The following is an 18172-nucleotide window of genomic DNA, read 5'->3' as shown; positions in this document are numbered from 1 at the left end:
GAAGAGGGGAGCACAGTGAGGAAACCCTGGATCAAAGCAAAACCAAACACCAGCATCTCTTTGTCTGATGTGAAAGCACTCTACAGACTTCTAACTCCTTCCAGCTTTGTTGACTTAACACACTTTCTTCCTTAGGCTGATACCATATCCTGTTAGCAGCTCTCCTTGGCAGGTATAATATGACTCTGGCATCTCTAACATTTTGGGGTCTCCAAGGCAACCCAGGCTTCACTTTCAGAGCCTCTCTAGCCTCCATGTACAGATACCCTGGCCTCAGTCGCTTTCCTTAGTCATGAAGGGAGATTCCGTAACCCCTATCTTGTATCCTTGACTCTAAAGCCAGAACCATGTGGTGAAGCTGCCAAGTTCTGCTGCTTGCTGGGACCTCCTCAATTCAAATACGTTTTCACCATCTTTCTGGTTTGGATGGTTTCCTTTACTGCCTAAGCTTGGCTGTCCTGGAACTCACTCTGTAAACATGCTGGACTGGAATTTAGATATCCGCCAGCCTATGCTTCTAAGTGCTGTGATTAAAGGTATGCACCATCACAATTGGCCCTAAGCTTTTCTTTAATTCCTTTCACAGGCTGGAAGCTCAGCTAGGTAAGGTCTTGCTCTGAGGGCACTAGTCCTTATCACCACGCTTTTCTTTGCTCTGTTTATACTTCTTGGTACTTCCTTTCTACTCAAACTGTACATTGTATGTTTACCATTGCTCAGCTTGCTCCTTTTCTTTATAGATCTGCATAAGACTGGTCACTAATATCCATGTGACACAGTCAACACTAGGCTATTTTGAAATCTCCTCTGGCAATACAATTAATCCAAAACTCTTCAATTTAGCCTCAGGCAGACTTCAGACAAGGGAAAAAGCAGCCACATACTTAGACAAAATGTCACAAAAACAGTCTCTAGGCCACTTCTTCTCCTCTGAAGCCACTTGAGTCAGACCTCCACAGTTCCAATCCCTCTCAGCACCATCGTCTTTCCATGCTCCTACCAGTGTGTCCCATTGTGCCCTACTTAAAACAGTCAACTGCTTTCCAAATCCAAAGTCCACATTCCTCCAAGCAAAGGCATAGTTGGGACAATTGCAGTAATACTCCAGTCTCTGGTACCACACTGGTGTGTGTGTGTGTGTGTGTGTGTGTGTGTGTGTGTGTATTTACTCTGGGAAGCCTTGTTTCCCATCCTTTAGTTTCCATCCTGTGTGTCAATCCATCTGGGGATCCAATGACCCTTTGACAGGGGTCCCCTTTAACCATCAGAAAGCACAGGTATTTGCATTATGAATTACAACAGTAACAAAATGACTGTTATGGTGTATCAACAAAAATACTTGTTTGGGGAGTCACCACAACATATTAAATGTATTAAAGGGTCGCAGCATTAGGAAGGTAGAGAACCACTGCTTTAGAGCACGCTGAGTTTAATTTTCAACGTGTTAAAATAAATGTGCTTTCTAGATATAAAGATCTCTATTGCTGATTTGAAGGCAGGGAAAACTTTGCTCTTTTAATGAACAGTTCCTTTAGCTGATGGTGCGTTCATTGTCGGACAGTGATGTCACTAAAAAGCTTTAAGTTGTCAGAAATTAATTGCAAATGTCAGGTCAGTGCTCTCAGATGAATGGCTCCTCTCTTGGAGTTGTTGATTTCAGAGCAGAATGTTACAATAATAAATTAACATGATCTAAGACAAAATCTAGTTGCTTGCCATAAACACACACAAAGACATAGAAATTTTAGTTTAAAAGATTAATTTCAGGAAAATACAGGAAAGTGTAAAAGAAGAAATTATAAATGCACAAAGCATAAATGTTGTAGCAGAGAACACATAACTCTAAATGCATACAAACATGCATATACATGTACATACACACACATACACATTCAAAGTCTGAAACTGGTGAGATTAAATTGAACATATAAAAGATTTAATTTTTAAAAAAGCAAGAGTTCCCTCCTGGCAATGGTCAAAGAGACACCTTGTTAGTAATGTTGTCTTATATCAGTCAGGGAGGGACAGAGCAGATGGCAGTCCTTTGTTCATCCGAGCTTGATGTCCAGCTTGGTGGCCAACGCTATTTTATGCCTGGGACACATAAAAAAACAAAGCAAATCCAGGCAGCATGGTACAGGAGGAGGAAGGCAGAAAGCTGCATTCAGCCATACCACATGCTGTAAAGGGGAAAGATACCCACAGACCTGCCCTCCACCCAACAACAGGGCCATAGACACACAGAGCCCTGAGCCGAGACTACCCCCATATGGTGGAGTGAGAGAAGACAGACATGCCATCCACAGACCTGTTCTCCAGTGCACAGCACAAGAGAGCCATAGACACTCACTTGCAAAAGGATGTCATTCAGGGTCCCACCAGTCGTGCAGCAGGAGCCACCACAATGTATGAGTATGTCCCGGTCAGACATTATGGAGGGAGATGGAACTGAAGACTCTAGGGTGGAGAGGAGTAACCTGTTGAGAGTGGCCAGCCCTGCCACCTGGGGCCATGGTGAGGTCCCAGCCCAAGCAGCTGTTGAGGGTCATTTTCTGTGTCTGTGTCTGTGTCGATATCCATGGATCACATTACCACTAGAGATAGATATGGAGATATCACTGGTTGGGGCAGCCAAGAGGGACCATGTGGATGTCCAAAGGCTGGGTATGATGTTGTATGTCTGAAACGATACTGCTTGGGAAAGAGGTAGGAGAATCAAGAAGTCAAGGTCTCTTCCGATGTTTAGGGAGTTCAAGCTCAGCCTCAAGTTCATGTGATCCAGACTTAAAAATAATAATAATAAAAAAAAACAGTAAAAGTCTATTTATGTGATTAAAAAACAAATGGGTGACATTAAATGAATATGTGACCATTCTAACACCAGACAAAAAATGCACATACTAAGTTTGACTATAAATCCGTGAAAACAGTACTATTTTTATTGAGTCCTTCCTTTGTTTCATACTTAGGGTATGATAGAAGTAACAAGTACAATACAGTTTTAACTCCCCACGTCATCATGAATACTGAATAAAAACTATTTGGTTTTCACTGAATCTTATCCTTTCTTCAAGCATATTAGCACATTTACCTTTAAAACGCTCCTGGATACGGAGTACTATTAGAGGCTCCATCTTCCACGATTCTTCAGGCCTACATAAATATCCCGGGATCAAACAGTGGCATAGCCAGAATTGGCGACCTGGCCTCGAACAGCCGAACTGCCAGCCCTACTGAGTCGCAAAACAATCTTCCAGACCTGCCTTTAAGTGTATCCGTGGGATCAGTCTCCGCTCACACCTAGGGCACGGAGAACGGGCTATAACTCCGGGGAAATAATTTGTCTCGCCCCAAACACTTCTGTAATAGATTTACCCACAGACACTGTGATGTACACACTCCATCCGGAAGCTAAGAAGCCAGCAAGTTCCAAGAGTTTGAGCAGCCCGCGCCTTACAGCGACCGCCCCCCCCCTGCCCCGCAGCATGCTGGGAAACGTAGTCCCAACCAGGCTGTGCGCTTATTACTCTTCATACAGCCAACCCTCAGCGCCAGTCGGGTCAACATCCGGTTAGGAGACCAAGTCCCGCCTCTAAGCCCAACTGCTCTCCAATGCCGCCCTCTGCCGGTCTTTCCCTCGCCGCCCAGTTGGAGAGCCGGTTCCAGGTACCCCGGAAGTGATCTTTTTTTCTTCCGGATTACGAGTCCGGACGTCCGCACGTGGTTGCCGGCTTTGGGGGTATCGCTGTAGTAGCGACACATTCCGCTGTTGCCCCGAAGTGAAGGAACCGAGGTGCAGCGAGAGCCATGGAGGGCCAGAGCGTGGAGGAGCTGCTGGCCAAGGCGGAGCAGGAGGAGGCGGAGAAGCTGCAGCGCATCACGGTGCACAAGGAGCTAGAGCTGGAGTTCGACCTGGGCAACTTGCTGGCTTCGGACCGCAACCCCCCGACGGTGCTGCGCCAGGCGGGGCCCTCGCCGGAGGCCGAGCTGCGGGCCCTGGCGCGGGACAACACGCAGCTTCTCATCAACCAGCTGTGGCAGCTGCCCACCGAGCGCGTGGAGGAGGCGGTGGTAGCGCGCTTGCCGGAGCCCGCCACACGCCTGCCCCGCGAGAAGCCGCTGCCCCGGCCACGGCCGCTCACCCGCTGGCAGCAGTTCGCGCGCCTTAAGGGCATCCGTCCCAAAAAGAAGACCAACCTCGTGTGGGACGAGGTGAGTGGCCAGTGGCGGCGCCGTTGGGGCTACAAGCGCGCACGGGATGACACTAAGGAATGGCTGATCGAGGTGCCCGGGAGCGCCGACCCCATGGAAGACCAGTTCGCCAAGAGGATTCAGGCCAAGAAAGAACGCGTGGCCAAGAACGAGCTGAACCGTCTGCGGAACCTGGCCCGCGCGCACAAGATGCAGATGCCCAGCTCAGCCGGCCTGCACCCTACGGGACACCAGAGTAAAGAGGAGCTGGGCCGCGCCATGCAAGTGGCCAAGGTCTCCACCGCTTCGGTGGGACGCTTCCAGGAGCGCCTCCCCAAGGAGAAAGCGCCCCGGGGCTCCGGCAAGAAGAGGAAGTTTCAGCCCCTCTTTGGGGACTTCGCAGCCGAGAAAAAGAACCAGTTGGAGCTACTTCGAATCATGAACAGTAAGAAACCTCAGCTGGACGTGACGAGGGCCACCAACAAGCAGATGAGGGAAGAGGACCAAGAGGAGGCTGCGAAGAGGAGGAAGATGAGCCAGAAAGGCAAGAGAAAAGGGGGCCGGCCAGGACCTTCCGGCAAGAGAAAGGGCGGCCTTGCGGGTCAGGGAGAGAAAAGGAAAGGAGGCTTGGGAGGCAAGAAGCATTCCAGGCCGCCTGCGTCAGGGGGCAAGAAGACAGGAGTGCCGCGCCAAGGTGGGAAGAGGAGGAAGTAGTGTTCTCCCCTCTGGACCTGCTCTGAAAAGCTAGGACTGTATTGAAAGTTAAGTTGTGCGTCCTGCAGGCTGGCTCAGGAGGTGGCTGCTGTCCTCAGTGAGATTGACATTGAAGTGACAGGTTTGCCTCCCCGCGAGTCAGTGCTGGACTACGAACTAATGGAGACGCTGACTGGAAGTTGGTGTATTTTGGAACATGAGAATTATAGAAATGACATGGTCAGAACCAGGTGTAAGTTAAGGCCTGCCTTTTTTATCTTGACTTTGGATACTGGGTAAGAGTTGATCAGATTTCTGAGTTATAGTAGATTGGTTTCAACATTTTTGCATTATTTTTGTAACAAAGCTTATATATTTATCAAAGCAAAGGAGGATGGGGGAAAATTACGTCCACCTGTGATTTACAAGTATTGTAAAGGTATGCTTTAACCTGATGTTGCTTTTAACTTTTACTGTCGGTAGGGGTTGTATGTGAAGCCAGTAACCTGGGTACCAGTACGGAGTGTGCTTGAGAAAAACAAAGTAGTTACAATGGTTATAAAAAGACCCCTTGTATTAGGAAAACTTTGCCACTAACTATTAATATTAAAAGTATAGTGCTTTTTGATGTTGGTTCAGGTGGTACATTTGGCCAGTGAATTGCTTTAAGTGATAAATTGGAACCACACTAAGTAATGGTAATTAACCTTTTTACTCCAGAAAATCGTTGTCATTTTGTTTGTAACCAATGGCTTTTGTTTAATTGGCTTGAGTTTAGCAAGTGCTGGTCTGGAATTCAGTATGGAGCCAAGGCTGAGGTTAGAGAGGAGCAGCCACACCCAGCAGGAGACTTCATGTTTATTTCTGTCCTGGATGTTTTTCCCTGTTTCATTGTCTTAATTTTGGTCTTAATAAACTTATCTTTGCATAATTAATATTTGCATTGTTTTTGTAAATTATTAATAGCAATTCTAGAATTGAGGGAGGGGTGTTTTCTGTACAATAAGTTGCTCTGTCAGTTGCTAGCAGTTGGGATTGGGCTGGAGGATTGTTAATGACTTTGGGTAAAGTTCTAACTAGGTTCATAGAACTTGGCCATCTTTACTGAACTCTTCCATGGGGAACCCTGACTGTTTATAGTTCTAAGCATCCATGAGAACGTTATCAAAACCAAGCTGTTGACGGCTAAAAGTAACCTCCAACCGGGTTCCCAACTGCTAGCAACAGGACTTAACTTTCAAAGATTTGCTTTGGGAGTTTTGATTAGTCGGTTTGGGGCTTTTATTTATTTGTTTTCTCCTTAAGTTTACGCAAAACCCTGTGGTGGTTTTGCCAGCCATTGAGAGAATTTCAGAGTTGCTTGAAAAAATGAGCTAAGCCTGGGTCAGGTGACAGTACAGAGTGCGTTGGAGGCAGAAGTTTTCCTCCTGGAGTCGAGCCGCGACCGGATTGGCTGGCGGTGGGGGTGGAGTAGCCGACGAACAAGGAGACCTGCCATGGCCGCAGCTGCACGCGCTCGAGTCATACACTTGCTGAGGCACCTGCAAAGCACAGCGTGAGTACAGGCTGCCCAAGCGTGCCTCAGCACTTGGCAACCCCTGCGTGCACCCAGCTGGGCAAGCAATCTTAATCTTGATACTTAGAGAGTTGAGAAAAGCAGACGCCACAGTATGCACTGGGCTGTGCAGGGCCTGATACCATAGTAGGACGGGATGGTGCAGTGTGGCCCAGCTACCATTAAGGAGATAATCTTAGACAAGCTAGCCTGCTCCCACATGAGACAAGTAGTGTAGACTTCGGTGATTTTGCTGCGACATCGAAGTAACTCGTGTATGGGTCTATGTGCAGAAACTGTTCTTCTGAGGATACAACAGCGAGAGGCTGAAGAGCAGGGCTGCTTAAGGATCCAGTAAGGGGATAGGCACTGTCGCAGGTCTCAGCAGATAGATGGGTTGTAAACGGAAAAGACCACAAGGAGTTACCCTCCCTGACCTGGTTCCTTCCAGAAAGGCTGAGTGCATGAGTAGGTAAATGTGAGAGGTCAGCCAGGGAAAGGAGAGGGACTGGGGAGGGAGCTGTAGTTCCAGGACCCAGCACAGAGTCTGGGCCTGCCTTTGGAGACAGTAAGGACTGAGAATGAACGGAACACAGTTGATGCCGTACCGGGTGGTATACACTGCGCATGAACTGTTGGGGAGCAGTAAATGTACAGCAAAGGGAGACCCAAAGGATGAGCAAGGTGACTCAGACATGAATCACTTATAGGATAAGGATAGAGAAGAGGGAGCTGAGAAATCAACCCTGGTGGACATTCAGACCACAAGGCAGGGCCCGGCAGGAACCTTAACTAAAGACTAGAAATGAGTTAGCTTTAGAATTTACAGTCACATGAATGGGTGGGAAGAGGCAGCCGTATTCCCGGCACTGACTTCAGATGTCTTTCCTCCCTTTGCTTCTGTTGTCTTTAGAAGTTTAATGCAGGGCATTAAGAAAGAAAAATCTAACTGCAAGCAGGGCCTGGGCCTTGCCTGCGCTCCTGGTGGAAGTAGCCGGCCACTAGGTGGCAACCTTGCTTTATGTTTTTTTCCTTGATCTCAGGCAGTTCTAAGATCCTGAGAGCCACTGACTACCACCACCTTTTCCTTCCCTGGGGGTTTTAATTCGTTTTGAATTTTGGCGCGGTCGGGAGGAGGTTTTGCAGTCAAGTTTGTCATAGCACATCCCGCTATGGCAAGGTTCTCTGAACCATAAAGAGAAACAAATGAAGAGAAGAAAACTGAAGCCGGAGGGAGGGATTTCCCAAAAATAGCCGATGCGGCAGGGAAAGGAGAGAAGTTGGGGTGTTGGGGGGGGGAGATAGGTGACAGGATTCCGGAAGGAGATTGTGGTAAGTGTCCCTTCTGTAGAGAGGGCCAGCTCAGAGCCTGAGGCCGAAGTCAGTAGAAGGGATGGTAGGGGGCATGAGTAGGACCTGGAAGGCCAGTGGTCTGAAGATAAACTTGAAGATGTGGGAGACTTGTGTAGAATATTCTCAGGGGTTCAAGCTGAGTAGAAAAGCTACTGGTGGAGTCAAAGCTCCTGACCTGTGAGGACTAGAGCCTCAATCCAGAGCCCCATCAGTGTGTACCCTCAGGGTGCTCCTCATAGCTGCCTGCAGGCCTTGTCTCAGTGGGCTTGAATAAATAAAGGAGCAGCTGGGTGCTGACCGGCAGTGGTGGGCTGGGTTTTGTCTGTTGCTTTCTCTTCCACACTCTGAGCTGCCATCCAGTCTAGTCTCCAGGCTTCTCACTTTCCTGTTTCTGTTGATCTTTCCCTTTTTCCTTCCTAGATGCCAGTGCCCAACTCACTCTCATACTTACTCCCAAGGTAACACATTTTGAATTTTTACATCAGCTTCAGTTTTGCTTTGTACCATTGGCATGTGGGTAAAGTGTGGAAAGGGGAAATCGAGGCATGCTTGAGGCAGGCTGATGAAAACGATGCCTCTCCCTGGGACACTGGTACGACATGGCTCCATCTGTGACAGGTCGGCTGAGTGCACAATATTTAATGCTATTATATCCTTTCAATTTTCCTTTTTCATAATTTTTTTTTATTTTGTGTACATTGGTGTTCTGCCTGCATCTGTGTCTATGAGTGTGTCAGATCCCTGGAACTGGAAATACAGGCAGTTGTGAGCTGCCATGTAGGTGCTGGGAATTGAACCCAGATCCTCTGGGATCTGGAGAATAGCAAGTGCTCTTAACCGCTGAGCCATCTTCTCAGCCCCAACATATTTTCCAAAACTGAAAACACACATGATATTTTAAGAATGTTTAGGCCAGCAGTGGTGACACACGCCTTTAATCCCAGCGCTTGGGAGGCGGATTTCTGAGTTCGAGGCCAGCCTGGTCTACAGAGTGAGTTCCAGGACAGCCAGGGCTACACAGAGAAACCCTGTCTCAGGGGGGAAAAAAAAAAAAAAGAAAGAAAGAATGTTTAGGTTGTTCAGGAACAAGTCTATTTGGGGTATAAAAAACTCTAAAAGCTAAAGGTGATCGCTAGAAGAAAAAAAAACTTTTCTGTATCCATTTTTAAAATATTCTATTTCTTTATAATTAAAAATAATAACAAAAGTCTTCAGCTCCCACCATCTTGATCCTTGCCAGACCCCATGGTCCATAAAGTTCAATGTAGCTTCAGCATGTTCTAAGATGTCACATGATTGACACAAAAACTGATTTTCTTCTTGGAAAGAGGTAAGCTATAAACAGAGGCAGGAAAGGAAAGGTCAACCAATGTGTGCTCCCAAGCCGGGGGCTGAGGAGGAGGAGTCAAGGGGTCTGAGGAAGGGGTTCACCCTGAGGGCGGATGGTGTCTCTAGCCACCAGCCATGAGGTGGACCCAGCCAATTTTGTTTTCACCCATTGTTTTTTGTTGTTGTTGTTTTTGTTTTTGTTTTTGTTTTTTTTTTTTTTTTTTTTGGCTTTTTTCAACTTGGGGATGACATTGAGAAAGATAACTCCAGCTTCCTGTTTGACCTAAGCTTTAGTAGCAGAAGTAGCAGCAAGAGGAGCAAGAGAGTCTACAGAGCCTTAGAGGAATAGAGAAATGTGGACTTTGATAAGATGCTTTTACCTTCAGATGACATGTTGTTGTTGTTGTTGTCATTATTATATTATTGTTGTCTAGTTCTGGTCTCTTTTTCTTTAATAGCAAAAAAAAAAAAAAAAGTGCATATTATTCTGTTGACTTTCCTTTATCTTGTGGCTGACCAGAACTGGTTATAGAGAAGTAGATTAAAAAGAAGATGGGGGTAGGGGGCCGGGCTAGAGAAATAGCTTAGTGGTTAAGAGCACTAACTGTTCTTTCAAAGGACCTAGATTCAAAGGACCTCACAACTGTCTGTGATCTGACACCCTCACAGACATACATGCAGGCTGCACACATTGGTACATAAAATAAAAACAAATGAATTTTTTTTTTTTTTTTTTTGGTTTTTCGAGACAGGGTTTCTCTGTATAGCCTCGGCTGTCCTGGAACTCACTCTGTAGACCAGGCTGGCCTCAAACTCAGAAATCTGCCTGCCTCTGCCTCCCAAGTGCTGGGATTAAAGGCGTGCGCCACCACCGCCCGGCGAAATTTTTTTTAAAAGAAAGATAAGGGCCCAGGGAGATGGTTCACCAGGTAAGGGCACTTAACTGTGCAAGCTGGGTGACCCTGGTGACCTGAGTTGGATCCCAGAATTTGCATGAAGGTGGACCAACTCCATAGGGTTGTCCTCTGACCTCCATATCATGCTGTGGCTCACAGGTCACCAGGCACACACAACAATAAGAACTTTTAAATATTAAATCCACTGATGGCCCCCTATTGCCTGATATAACAACAGAAAGAAAAAACGTCAGGTTTTAGTACTTTTTGTAAATATTGACCTATATGTGGTTTACAACTGTAAAATGGCAAAAACGTATACTTTGGGGTAAGATTTCAAGGAAGATGTTGATGTTCATTTGTTGGGTTTTATTTTCAAAAACAGTATTTATGTTTATTTCGTGATACTTGATCTGATGGTACTCTCTGTGCTTCTAGCCCCTGGACTCTCACCTTCGGGAAAAACAACAGATTACGCCTTTGAGGTAGATTTCATCGATTCATTCCTTCTTTTATGAGTGACATGGAAAAAAAACCTACATATTTTCGGAAGCATTAGTGCTCCATTTGAAACCTGTTGTTTGCTAATGATCCCGCCTCATTTTGCTCTGTGCAGCAGTGTGCATTGTGAAGATAGGGGAAGATAGTCAGAAAACAATAATGTTTAAAACAACATCTTTTATATAGCTATCAAAATATGACCAACTCCCAGCTGTACATACTCCCAAGTTATATGTGCCATATATCCAAGTCCCTGAAAATATCTAACAAAAAAAGTCATATTGTGAAGCCAGAGTAAATGGCCAACGAATCCTGGTGCAATTTGCCATACTAATTACGTAATCACTCGTAATTACCTGCTTAGCTCATCGCCCCTCCTCATTTATAAATTAGGTCACCAGGAGCCTTCTGCTAGCCCAAGCCCCTCTGAAGGTACAGCCCCCACGCAGCCCCACATGACAGCTGACAGGGGACCCTGTTGGGAATTGCTTAAATCCTCATTTAAGGAGTTATTAACCATTTTAGGAAGGAAGAAGGTAAAGAAAGAACATCATGAATCAAACACACCATGATGGCTTTGGTGTGTCCTTTAATTGAAAATGGCCGATCCGAGTTCTGTTGTAAGCCGGAAGACCATGCGTCTGTGTTTTAGTTACTTGTGTCATCTGAGTCCGGCACAAGGCCGGCAGCAGAGCACCCTCTGTGGTCTTGGGGGACAGGACACTAGAAGGATGTGTATCGATGGACATAGGATTGGATAAATGAAGGGGCAAAGCTGCAGATGAGACACATGGGTTGGAAAGGAAAAAAATGTGTCTAATTTGGTGTGGGAATTAGGGAAAGCAGACACGTAGAGCTGAAGGAGCAAGTGAGAATTAGTGTCTTTGGGAAGACAAATACAAAATTTCGATATGACTGGAGCCAGGGTTTGCTTAAAGGAGAGGAGAGGCCAGAAGATGAGACACGTGGAAGGCCAGGCCACAGAGCATGCTATTTATTCTCTAAACTATGAGGAGTCGTCTCAGGGTTTTAGAAATACATTGACCAACTCTAATACACATAAATATTTTTCTTATTTCAGATGGCTGTCTCAAATATTAGATATGGAGCAGGAGTTACAAAGGAAGTGGGCATGGCAAGTGTTTGAAATGTCTGCAGCTTCTACATGTTATCTTACAAACACACGTGTTAAGGGACCAATAATCAAGTCCTTTGTTCTTTTTGTTTAATGTTTATTTATTTAATGTATAAGTGCTCTATCTGCATGTATACCTATGATCCAGAAGAGGGCATCAGATCCTGTTATAGATGGTTGTGAGCCATCATGTGGTTGCTGGGAATTGAACTCAGGACCTCTGGAAAAGCAGCCAGTGCTCGTAACCACTGATCCATCTCTTCAGCCCCAAGTCCTTTGTTCTTAAAGAGCATGTTAAACTTGCCTAAAGGTGCCGCTGTGTTCAAGCCTAACTTATGAATTAATTTTTATTATAGGATCTACAGAACATGGGAGCTAAGAATGTTTGCTTGATGACAGACAAGAACCTCTCCCAGCTCCCTCCTGTACAAATAGTTATGGATTCCCTATCGAAGAATGGCATCAGTTTTCAGGTTTATGATGACGTGAGGGTGGAACCTACAGATAGAAGGTAACGCTATATGCTTCTTAGTTACTTAAGCAGAAGCCAACAAAAATGGCTGCCAGACCTTGTTTAACAGCATGACTGTGGTTTTTGGTTTTTTTTAATATAGCATAATGCAACCTTTGTTTTTTTGTTCTCTTAAGCTTCATGGATGCAATTGAATTTGCCAAAAAGGGAGCCTTTGATGCCTATGTTGCTGTGGGTGGGGGCTCCACCATGGACACCTGTAAAGCCGCTAATCTGTATGCATCCAGCCCTCGTTCTGAGTTCCTTGATTATGTCAATGCCCCCATTGGGAAGGGGAAGCCAGTGACTGTGCCTCTTAAACCTCTGATCGCAGGTAAACACTGCTCATTTGCTTTACTTTACAACTAACAGAAAAGGCCATAGGTGCCATGCCAGCTATTAATGTCAAAGTCAACATTTCCAAAACCTCTGATATGTTTATTTTATATCAGTGCACGTTTAGAGACAAAAAACAGTAACAGACAACAGTTACTTCATTTAAAAAGTCTGACCTTCATCACTGCACAGACAGACAGTTTGGGTCAGTTAGAGGAAGCTTGGGATGTTAGGCCATTCCTTCACTGTGCGGAGGAGGCAGGGGTTCTCACTGACATTTGTTAGGTCCCCTGTTGGCAGCCTTGTCTCCAGACCTGTCTGCTTTGTCTCATTTCCCAGCCACTGTGGAGTTTGCAGAGAGCATTTGTTGTGTTCTCTCAGTGACTCAATCCTTTCTTCCATATAATGGCCCTTCAGCTGACCTGGAGTTTTCCGTCTTCCCCGGAACACGTGGCCAGCATAGACATGTTATGGATGACACCTGCTCCACAGCTGCCCAGTGCACAAATCCATATCAAAAAATAGCTTGAATGTCCCACAGAGGCATTTGAGGCTAGCCTTTCCTGCCCTCTCATATCTATGGCTGTTAGCACACTACTCACTAAGGTTCTGTTGTTAAAATACAGTACCTAGGAATAAGGAAACAGCTTCATGTCATCCCTGCCGCCCCCCCCCCCTTCTGCTCTATTGGAAACGCCCACGGTAGAGACTTGAGGGAGTCCATGGCGATGAGCTACTCTGACATAATTGGAGTCTGGCACACGGAACCCGCTGGTGAAACTGTGTCAGCACCACACAGAGAAGCGATTAGTAAAGTTTAGAAACTTGACACAGCTACAAAACCACAGGGCCCAGCAGAAACAGCTCGCTCCTATGCCTGTTGCCAAGCGGGGATAAAGATGTCTTTTAGAGACAGGATGTGCAAGCGTTCCTACCGGAGGTGCTAAGCAACTTGATCTCTGGCTCTAGAGCCAAGCTTCCCAGAGCTCGTCACCATTAATATGGCAGACTTTCCACACTGGTATGATTAGCATACATATTAACACTGACATAGACGTCAATTACAACAGAGTTCATATATTCAGCACAGATTAGTGTTAGTGCAGACACAGACAACATAAGTATAAAATCTGTTTGCGGGCAGCATATGAGTTAAATGTGCATGCATGTTAACCATGCATACATGTTAATTTATCATACATTTAATTTAAATTCGTAAAATGCATTTTACATATACAGATAGCAGGCATATTAAATACTCATGCATGTTAACCATGCATATTAATGCAGCCATGTTAATGCAGCATGTGTATTATGTTAATACAGATATAGAAGCCAGGTAAATGTTAAATAAACTAGTAGAACTCATGTTAATATAGACAGATATGATATATTCTAAGCATGTATGTGCATTCAAACATCATAATGTATATTAAACACAAACACTAGCACAGATACAGATAGCATACATGCATTCTAATATAGCCACAGACATAGCATGCTGATGGGAACATTCAGAAGTGTGTCAACTCAAGCATGGACATCACATGAGTCCTTAACATATATGTTACACAGATAACAGTTGTCAGACTTGTTCCCCGATTCTGAGATGGAATTAAGTATCTCCACGGACATCTGTTCAGATTCCTTCTAATATTAATATCATTTTGTTCAAGTTCCAACAACCTCAGGGACGGGAAGTGAGACTACCGGAGTTGCCATTTTTGACTATGAACGTTTGAAGGTAAAAACTGGTAAGAATTTTATTGCTAACTCTTTTGAAATTCTCTCTCACTCCCTTCTACCTCACTCCCTAGGCCTCGGTGCTGTTATTTAGCAATCAGGAAGGTAAGGGGCTCAAGCTCACATCTTCCCTCCCCAGGTGCATATGAAGTAGGCTGCTAAGTTTCCTGCTGACAGTTACCTGAAAAGCCTATTGAAATGCTGTGAACCTCTTTTTCATATTCATTTTTATTTATGAGCATTATAAATGTATTCCATAGCTGCGGGATGCCCTTGGAGGCCAGAAGAAGCTGTCAGATCCTGTGAGCCCCTTGACTTGGGGCTAGAAACAGAACTTGGGTTCTTTGAACAACCAATAATGCTCTTACCCACAGAGCCTTCTTCCCAGCCCCCAGTGCCATGGACCTTACTTAACAGGCCACTCTCCTGCCCATGGCAGTGGCTCCCTCTCTTTGACATCTTTAACATTTTAAAGCAATCTTATCAAAAGATGCTTGTATACAAATAAATGCATAGTTTTCAAAGAGTCTGTTTGATAGGTTTCAACAAATACACATGGCAAATCAAGACCCTAGACACGCCATATCTCCACAAAGCTGCCTCAGGTTCCATCCCCAGATCACTTCTGTTCTGCTTTCTGTCTTCTTGGGCATTTGGGCCAACCTTCTCCCTGACTGTGGTAGAAATAAGTTTGGTTCAGGATAATGTTTCCAGCCTTTGTTGACGTTCAACTACACATTCAGAGTCACTTATTTATTTTTGTTAAATTATATGGTTAATAACAGCAATAACAAGCAACTCCTAAATTCAGCCTTATGGTGTTTAAATGGCTTATATACATATTATCTTATCTTTATAGCTCCTGAGACAGATGTTATTATAGTGTGTATGTACATGTATGCATGTGTGTGTGTGTGTGTGTGTGTGTGTGTGTGTGTGTAGGGCCTAACTTAGTGGTTAAGTGACTTGTAACATAGCAAGGTATAGAACAATGGCCAGTGGTCTGCTAGCAAATATTATTTTGGAATTGAATAAGAAATAAGCCCTGGTTTGTAGCTCTTGTCAGTTTCTGTGTGGTCAACACTGCCAGCTGGGCCAGTCACTCCTCTATGCAGCTGACGGAGCCACATGAGCTGGCTGTGGATGGGGAAACAGCCCAGCACACCACTGAAGCCCAGGTTCTGGTCCCAAGTCACCTTCCACTGCGTCTTGTGTCACTACATGAAAATGAACATTTTCTCATACTTTTGTTTTTAAATGTATTGTCCTAAGGTTAAATTTTTAGTGGTGCCCACACCTTTTAATGTATTAAAACTCTTCTGTTTTAGGCATTGCTTCACGAGCCATCAAACCCACCCTAGGACTGGTTGACCCCCTGCACACTCTCCACATGCCTTGCCAGGTGGTTGCCAACAGTGGCTTCGATGTCCTTTGGTAAGTACCAATGCCTCCTGGAGGGGCTTTTCAAAACTGGTCTGTGAACAGTATTTTGCCACTGGATTGCCTGTATACAGTCCTTCACTGATTGACACTATGGAACACCGCTCCTCTTGGCTGTCATTGTTCCTCGCTGGGTGAAAATGTGAAGGTGGGAAATGTTGCTGATAGGATGTAGTCTTGTTAGAGCCCACAAGCCTGTCTCTGGACGGAATACCCTAGACAACACTGTGGCGGTGGAATCACAGAGAAAGGATCAGTTTAAGATGACATGAAGCATCTCCGGACTGCACCACCTGCCTCTACAGCCACACAAACTAGGGAAGGCTCAGGGCTGCACCCAGGGGAGAGATCAGTCCAAGGGCGAGTGTCTCCAGGATGCACTCCGAGCACCTCCCATGCATCGCCTCTCTGCAGCACTGTGCAGCGTGACACTCAGAGATTGGGTGTCCGTCCAGTGCTTAGTGACTTGAACAGGCTCACATGGGCTCCTGTGGTTTCAGCTGTGACGTGTGTATTTACTGCAGACCTGTTCCTGAGCCAGGCCATTAGTGCCAGTCTCCTTTAAAGACCACACAGGTTCTTTTCACTTTCAGCAAGTCTCAAAACACCACAGTTCATCCACTGGTACAAGCATATTTTGTCACTTTTTGTGAGGCCAGACAGGGTGGTCCATTTAGGGGAGCATGATCCACAGGCAGGTAAGCAGCAGGCTCAGGGACAGCCCCCACCCCAGGTGTTGGAGGACCCAGATGAAGTCTAAGTTGCTCATCTCTTACATATGTGCCAGGGGCCTAGATCCAGCCCATGCTCACGCTTTGGTTGGTGATTGATTCTCTGGGACCCCCTTCCCACAGGTCCAGGTTAGCTGACTCTGTTGGTCTTCCTGTGGAGTCCCTGTCCTCTTCAGGTCCCGCAACCCTTCCTTATAAGGATAAATTTTCGTTGTAAAAATAGTGATAAGAATAGTTAGAAGAATAGGCTTTGCAAGGGATGGAGAGAAGCTCATTCTGTGCATCGTAAACATTTCCCTTCAGCCACGCCCTGGAGTCGTACACTGCCATTCCCTACAGCATGCGGAGCCCCTGCCCTTCCAATCCCATCCAGCGACCAGCGTACCAGGGTAGCAACCCAATCAGCGACATCTGGGCAGTCCGTGCACTGAGGATTGTTGCCAAATATCTGAAGAGGTATGTCAGCCTGAGGACAGAGAGATGGGACATGCTCTCAGGTGAAACCTGACCTGCCTAATGCCGAAAGGGCTGCTGACCAGATCAGTCACCTGTGACCTCTGAAGGGATCCGAAGACAGGCAGAACACTGGATCACCTTGGTTCAAAAAGGCAACAGTTTCAGAAGCCAACTGAAGACCCTAATGCATAAAGGATACAGATAACATTAAAAAAAAAAAAAAAGGTTTTTCTCACCAAAGCCCCCAAATTAGCCAGACATGGTGGTGAACACCTGTAATTCCAGAACTTGAGAATCTGATACAGAAGGATTGCCATGCGTTTGAGGGCCAGTCTGTTCTACATAGTTGGTACTAGACCAGCCAGGGCTGCAAAGCAAGACTCTTTCCAAAACAATAGCTCCAGCAATAAAGCTGGCATGAGGGGGATGTCTGAGACTGGGCAGAAATGAGAACCACACCAATAGATGCTGGCTGGGTCATCTGTACCCTAAAAGCACACAGAAGCCACTCAGTGAGAAAACTCACGTGAATTAAAGTCACGGAAAAAATGTAGATACTCAGAAGACAGAATATGGAAAAAGGTTCCTGGGAGGCTTTGAAAGATTCAGGAACGCAAACACAAACTAAGTGTAGCAATGCACGGAGAGTTCTGACTATCATGGAGGCTGAGGCACAGCGCGGGAATTTGAGATCAGCCTGGGCAGTGTAACAAGACCTCAAACCTGAAAACAAAAAAAAAAAAAAAAATTTAATTAACTATTTTATTTTTGTATATTTATTTTTGGTATTTTGAGACAGGGTTTCTCTGTGTAAGCCCTGACTGTCCTGGAACTTACTTTGTAGACCAGGCTGGCCTTGAACTAACAGAAATCAGCTTCCCTCTGCCTCCCAAGTTTGGAGGTTAAAGTGTGCACCATCGCTGTCCAGCATAAGTTTCTTTTTCTTTTTTTAACCTCTCGATAGATAGATAGATAGATAGATAGATAGATAGATAGATAGATAGATAGAGATAGATATTATCTATTTATTTGAGGGGTTTGAGACAGGGTTTCTTTTTTTTCCCTTTTTTTTCAATTGATTATTTATTTCTTTTTATTTTATCTGCATTGGTATTTTGCCTCCATGTATGTCTATGTAAGGGCGTCAGATCCCCTGAAACTGAAGTTACAGACAGTTGTAAGCTACAATAGGGGTGCTGGGAATTGAACCTAGTTCCTCTGGAAGAGCAGCCAGGGCTCTCAGCCACTTAGCCATCTCTGTAGCTAAATATTTTAGTTGACTAATCAACTTTAAATTTTCTT

At 45.4% G+C, this 18172-nt stretch overlaps 2 protein-coding genes and 1 non-coding gene across 4 annotated transcripts in view; all 3 read left to right on the top strand.

Annotated features, from left to right (window-relative positions):
- Positions 1-1960: 1960 nt before the first annotated feature.
- On the top strand, positions 1961-2107 carry LOC143438688 (small nucleolar RNA SNORA48). The gene has a single exon (XR_013107390.1). It is a non-coding gene; the product is annotated as a small nucleolar RNA SNORA48 (small nucleolar RNA).
- Positions 2108-3703: 1596 nt separating this feature from the next.
- On the top strand, positions 3704-5819 carry Rrs1 (regulator of ribosome synthesis 1). The gene has a single exon (XM_076924410.1). It carries the CDS (start codon positions 3808-3810, stop codon positions 4903-4905), a length of 1098 nt encoding a protein of 365 aa, XP_076780525.1. The 5' UTR covers positions 3704-3807; the 3' UTR covers positions 4906-5819.
- Positions 5820-6285: 466 nt separating this feature from the next.
- Positions 6286-18172, top strand: part of Adhfe1 (alcohol dehydrogenase iron containing 1) — a 29275-nt gene continuing 17388 nt past the window's right edge. Inside the window, exons 1-9 of one of the 2 annotated variants that reach the window (XM_076924407.1) lie at positions 6286-6439; positions 8213-8250; positions 10456-10502; positions 11600-11653; positions 12010-12164; positions 12302-12498; positions 14177-14254; positions 15572-15677; positions 16718-16870. In XM_076924407.1, coding sequence (XP_076780522.1) covers positions 6381-6439; positions 8213-8250; positions 10456-10502; positions 11600-11653; positions 12010-12164; positions 12302-12498; positions 14177-14254; positions 15572-15677; positions 16718-16870 — 887 coding nt within the window. In that variant the 5' untranslated portion in view covers positions 6286-6380. The remainder of the gene's footprint in view (positions 6440-8212; positions 8251-10455; positions 10503-11599; positions 11654-12009; positions 12165-12301; positions 12499-14176; positions 14255-15571; positions 15678-16717; positions 16871-18172) is intronic. The other variant, XM_076924408.1, reaches the window with a different exon arrangement.

Source organism: Arvicanthis niloticus, chromosome 25, assembly GCF_011762505.2.
Source record: "Arvicanthis niloticus isolate mArvNil1 chromosome 25, mArvNil1.pat.X, whole genome shotgun sequence".
In the NCBI taxonomy this organism is placed as follows: Eukaryota; Metazoa; Chordata; class Mammalia; order Rodentia; family Muridae; genus Arvicanthis; species Arvicanthis niloticus.
The sequence above is the reverse complement of the archived record's forward strand: the minus strand, read 5'-3'. Positions and strand labels throughout refer to the sequence as shown.

Bases quoted from the DNA above. Each gene is read 5' to 3' on its own strand.
- Rrs1 (XM_076924410.1), top strand. From the start codon at position 3,808: ATGGAGGGCCAGAGCGTGGAGGAGCTGCTGGCCAAGGCGGAGCAGGAG.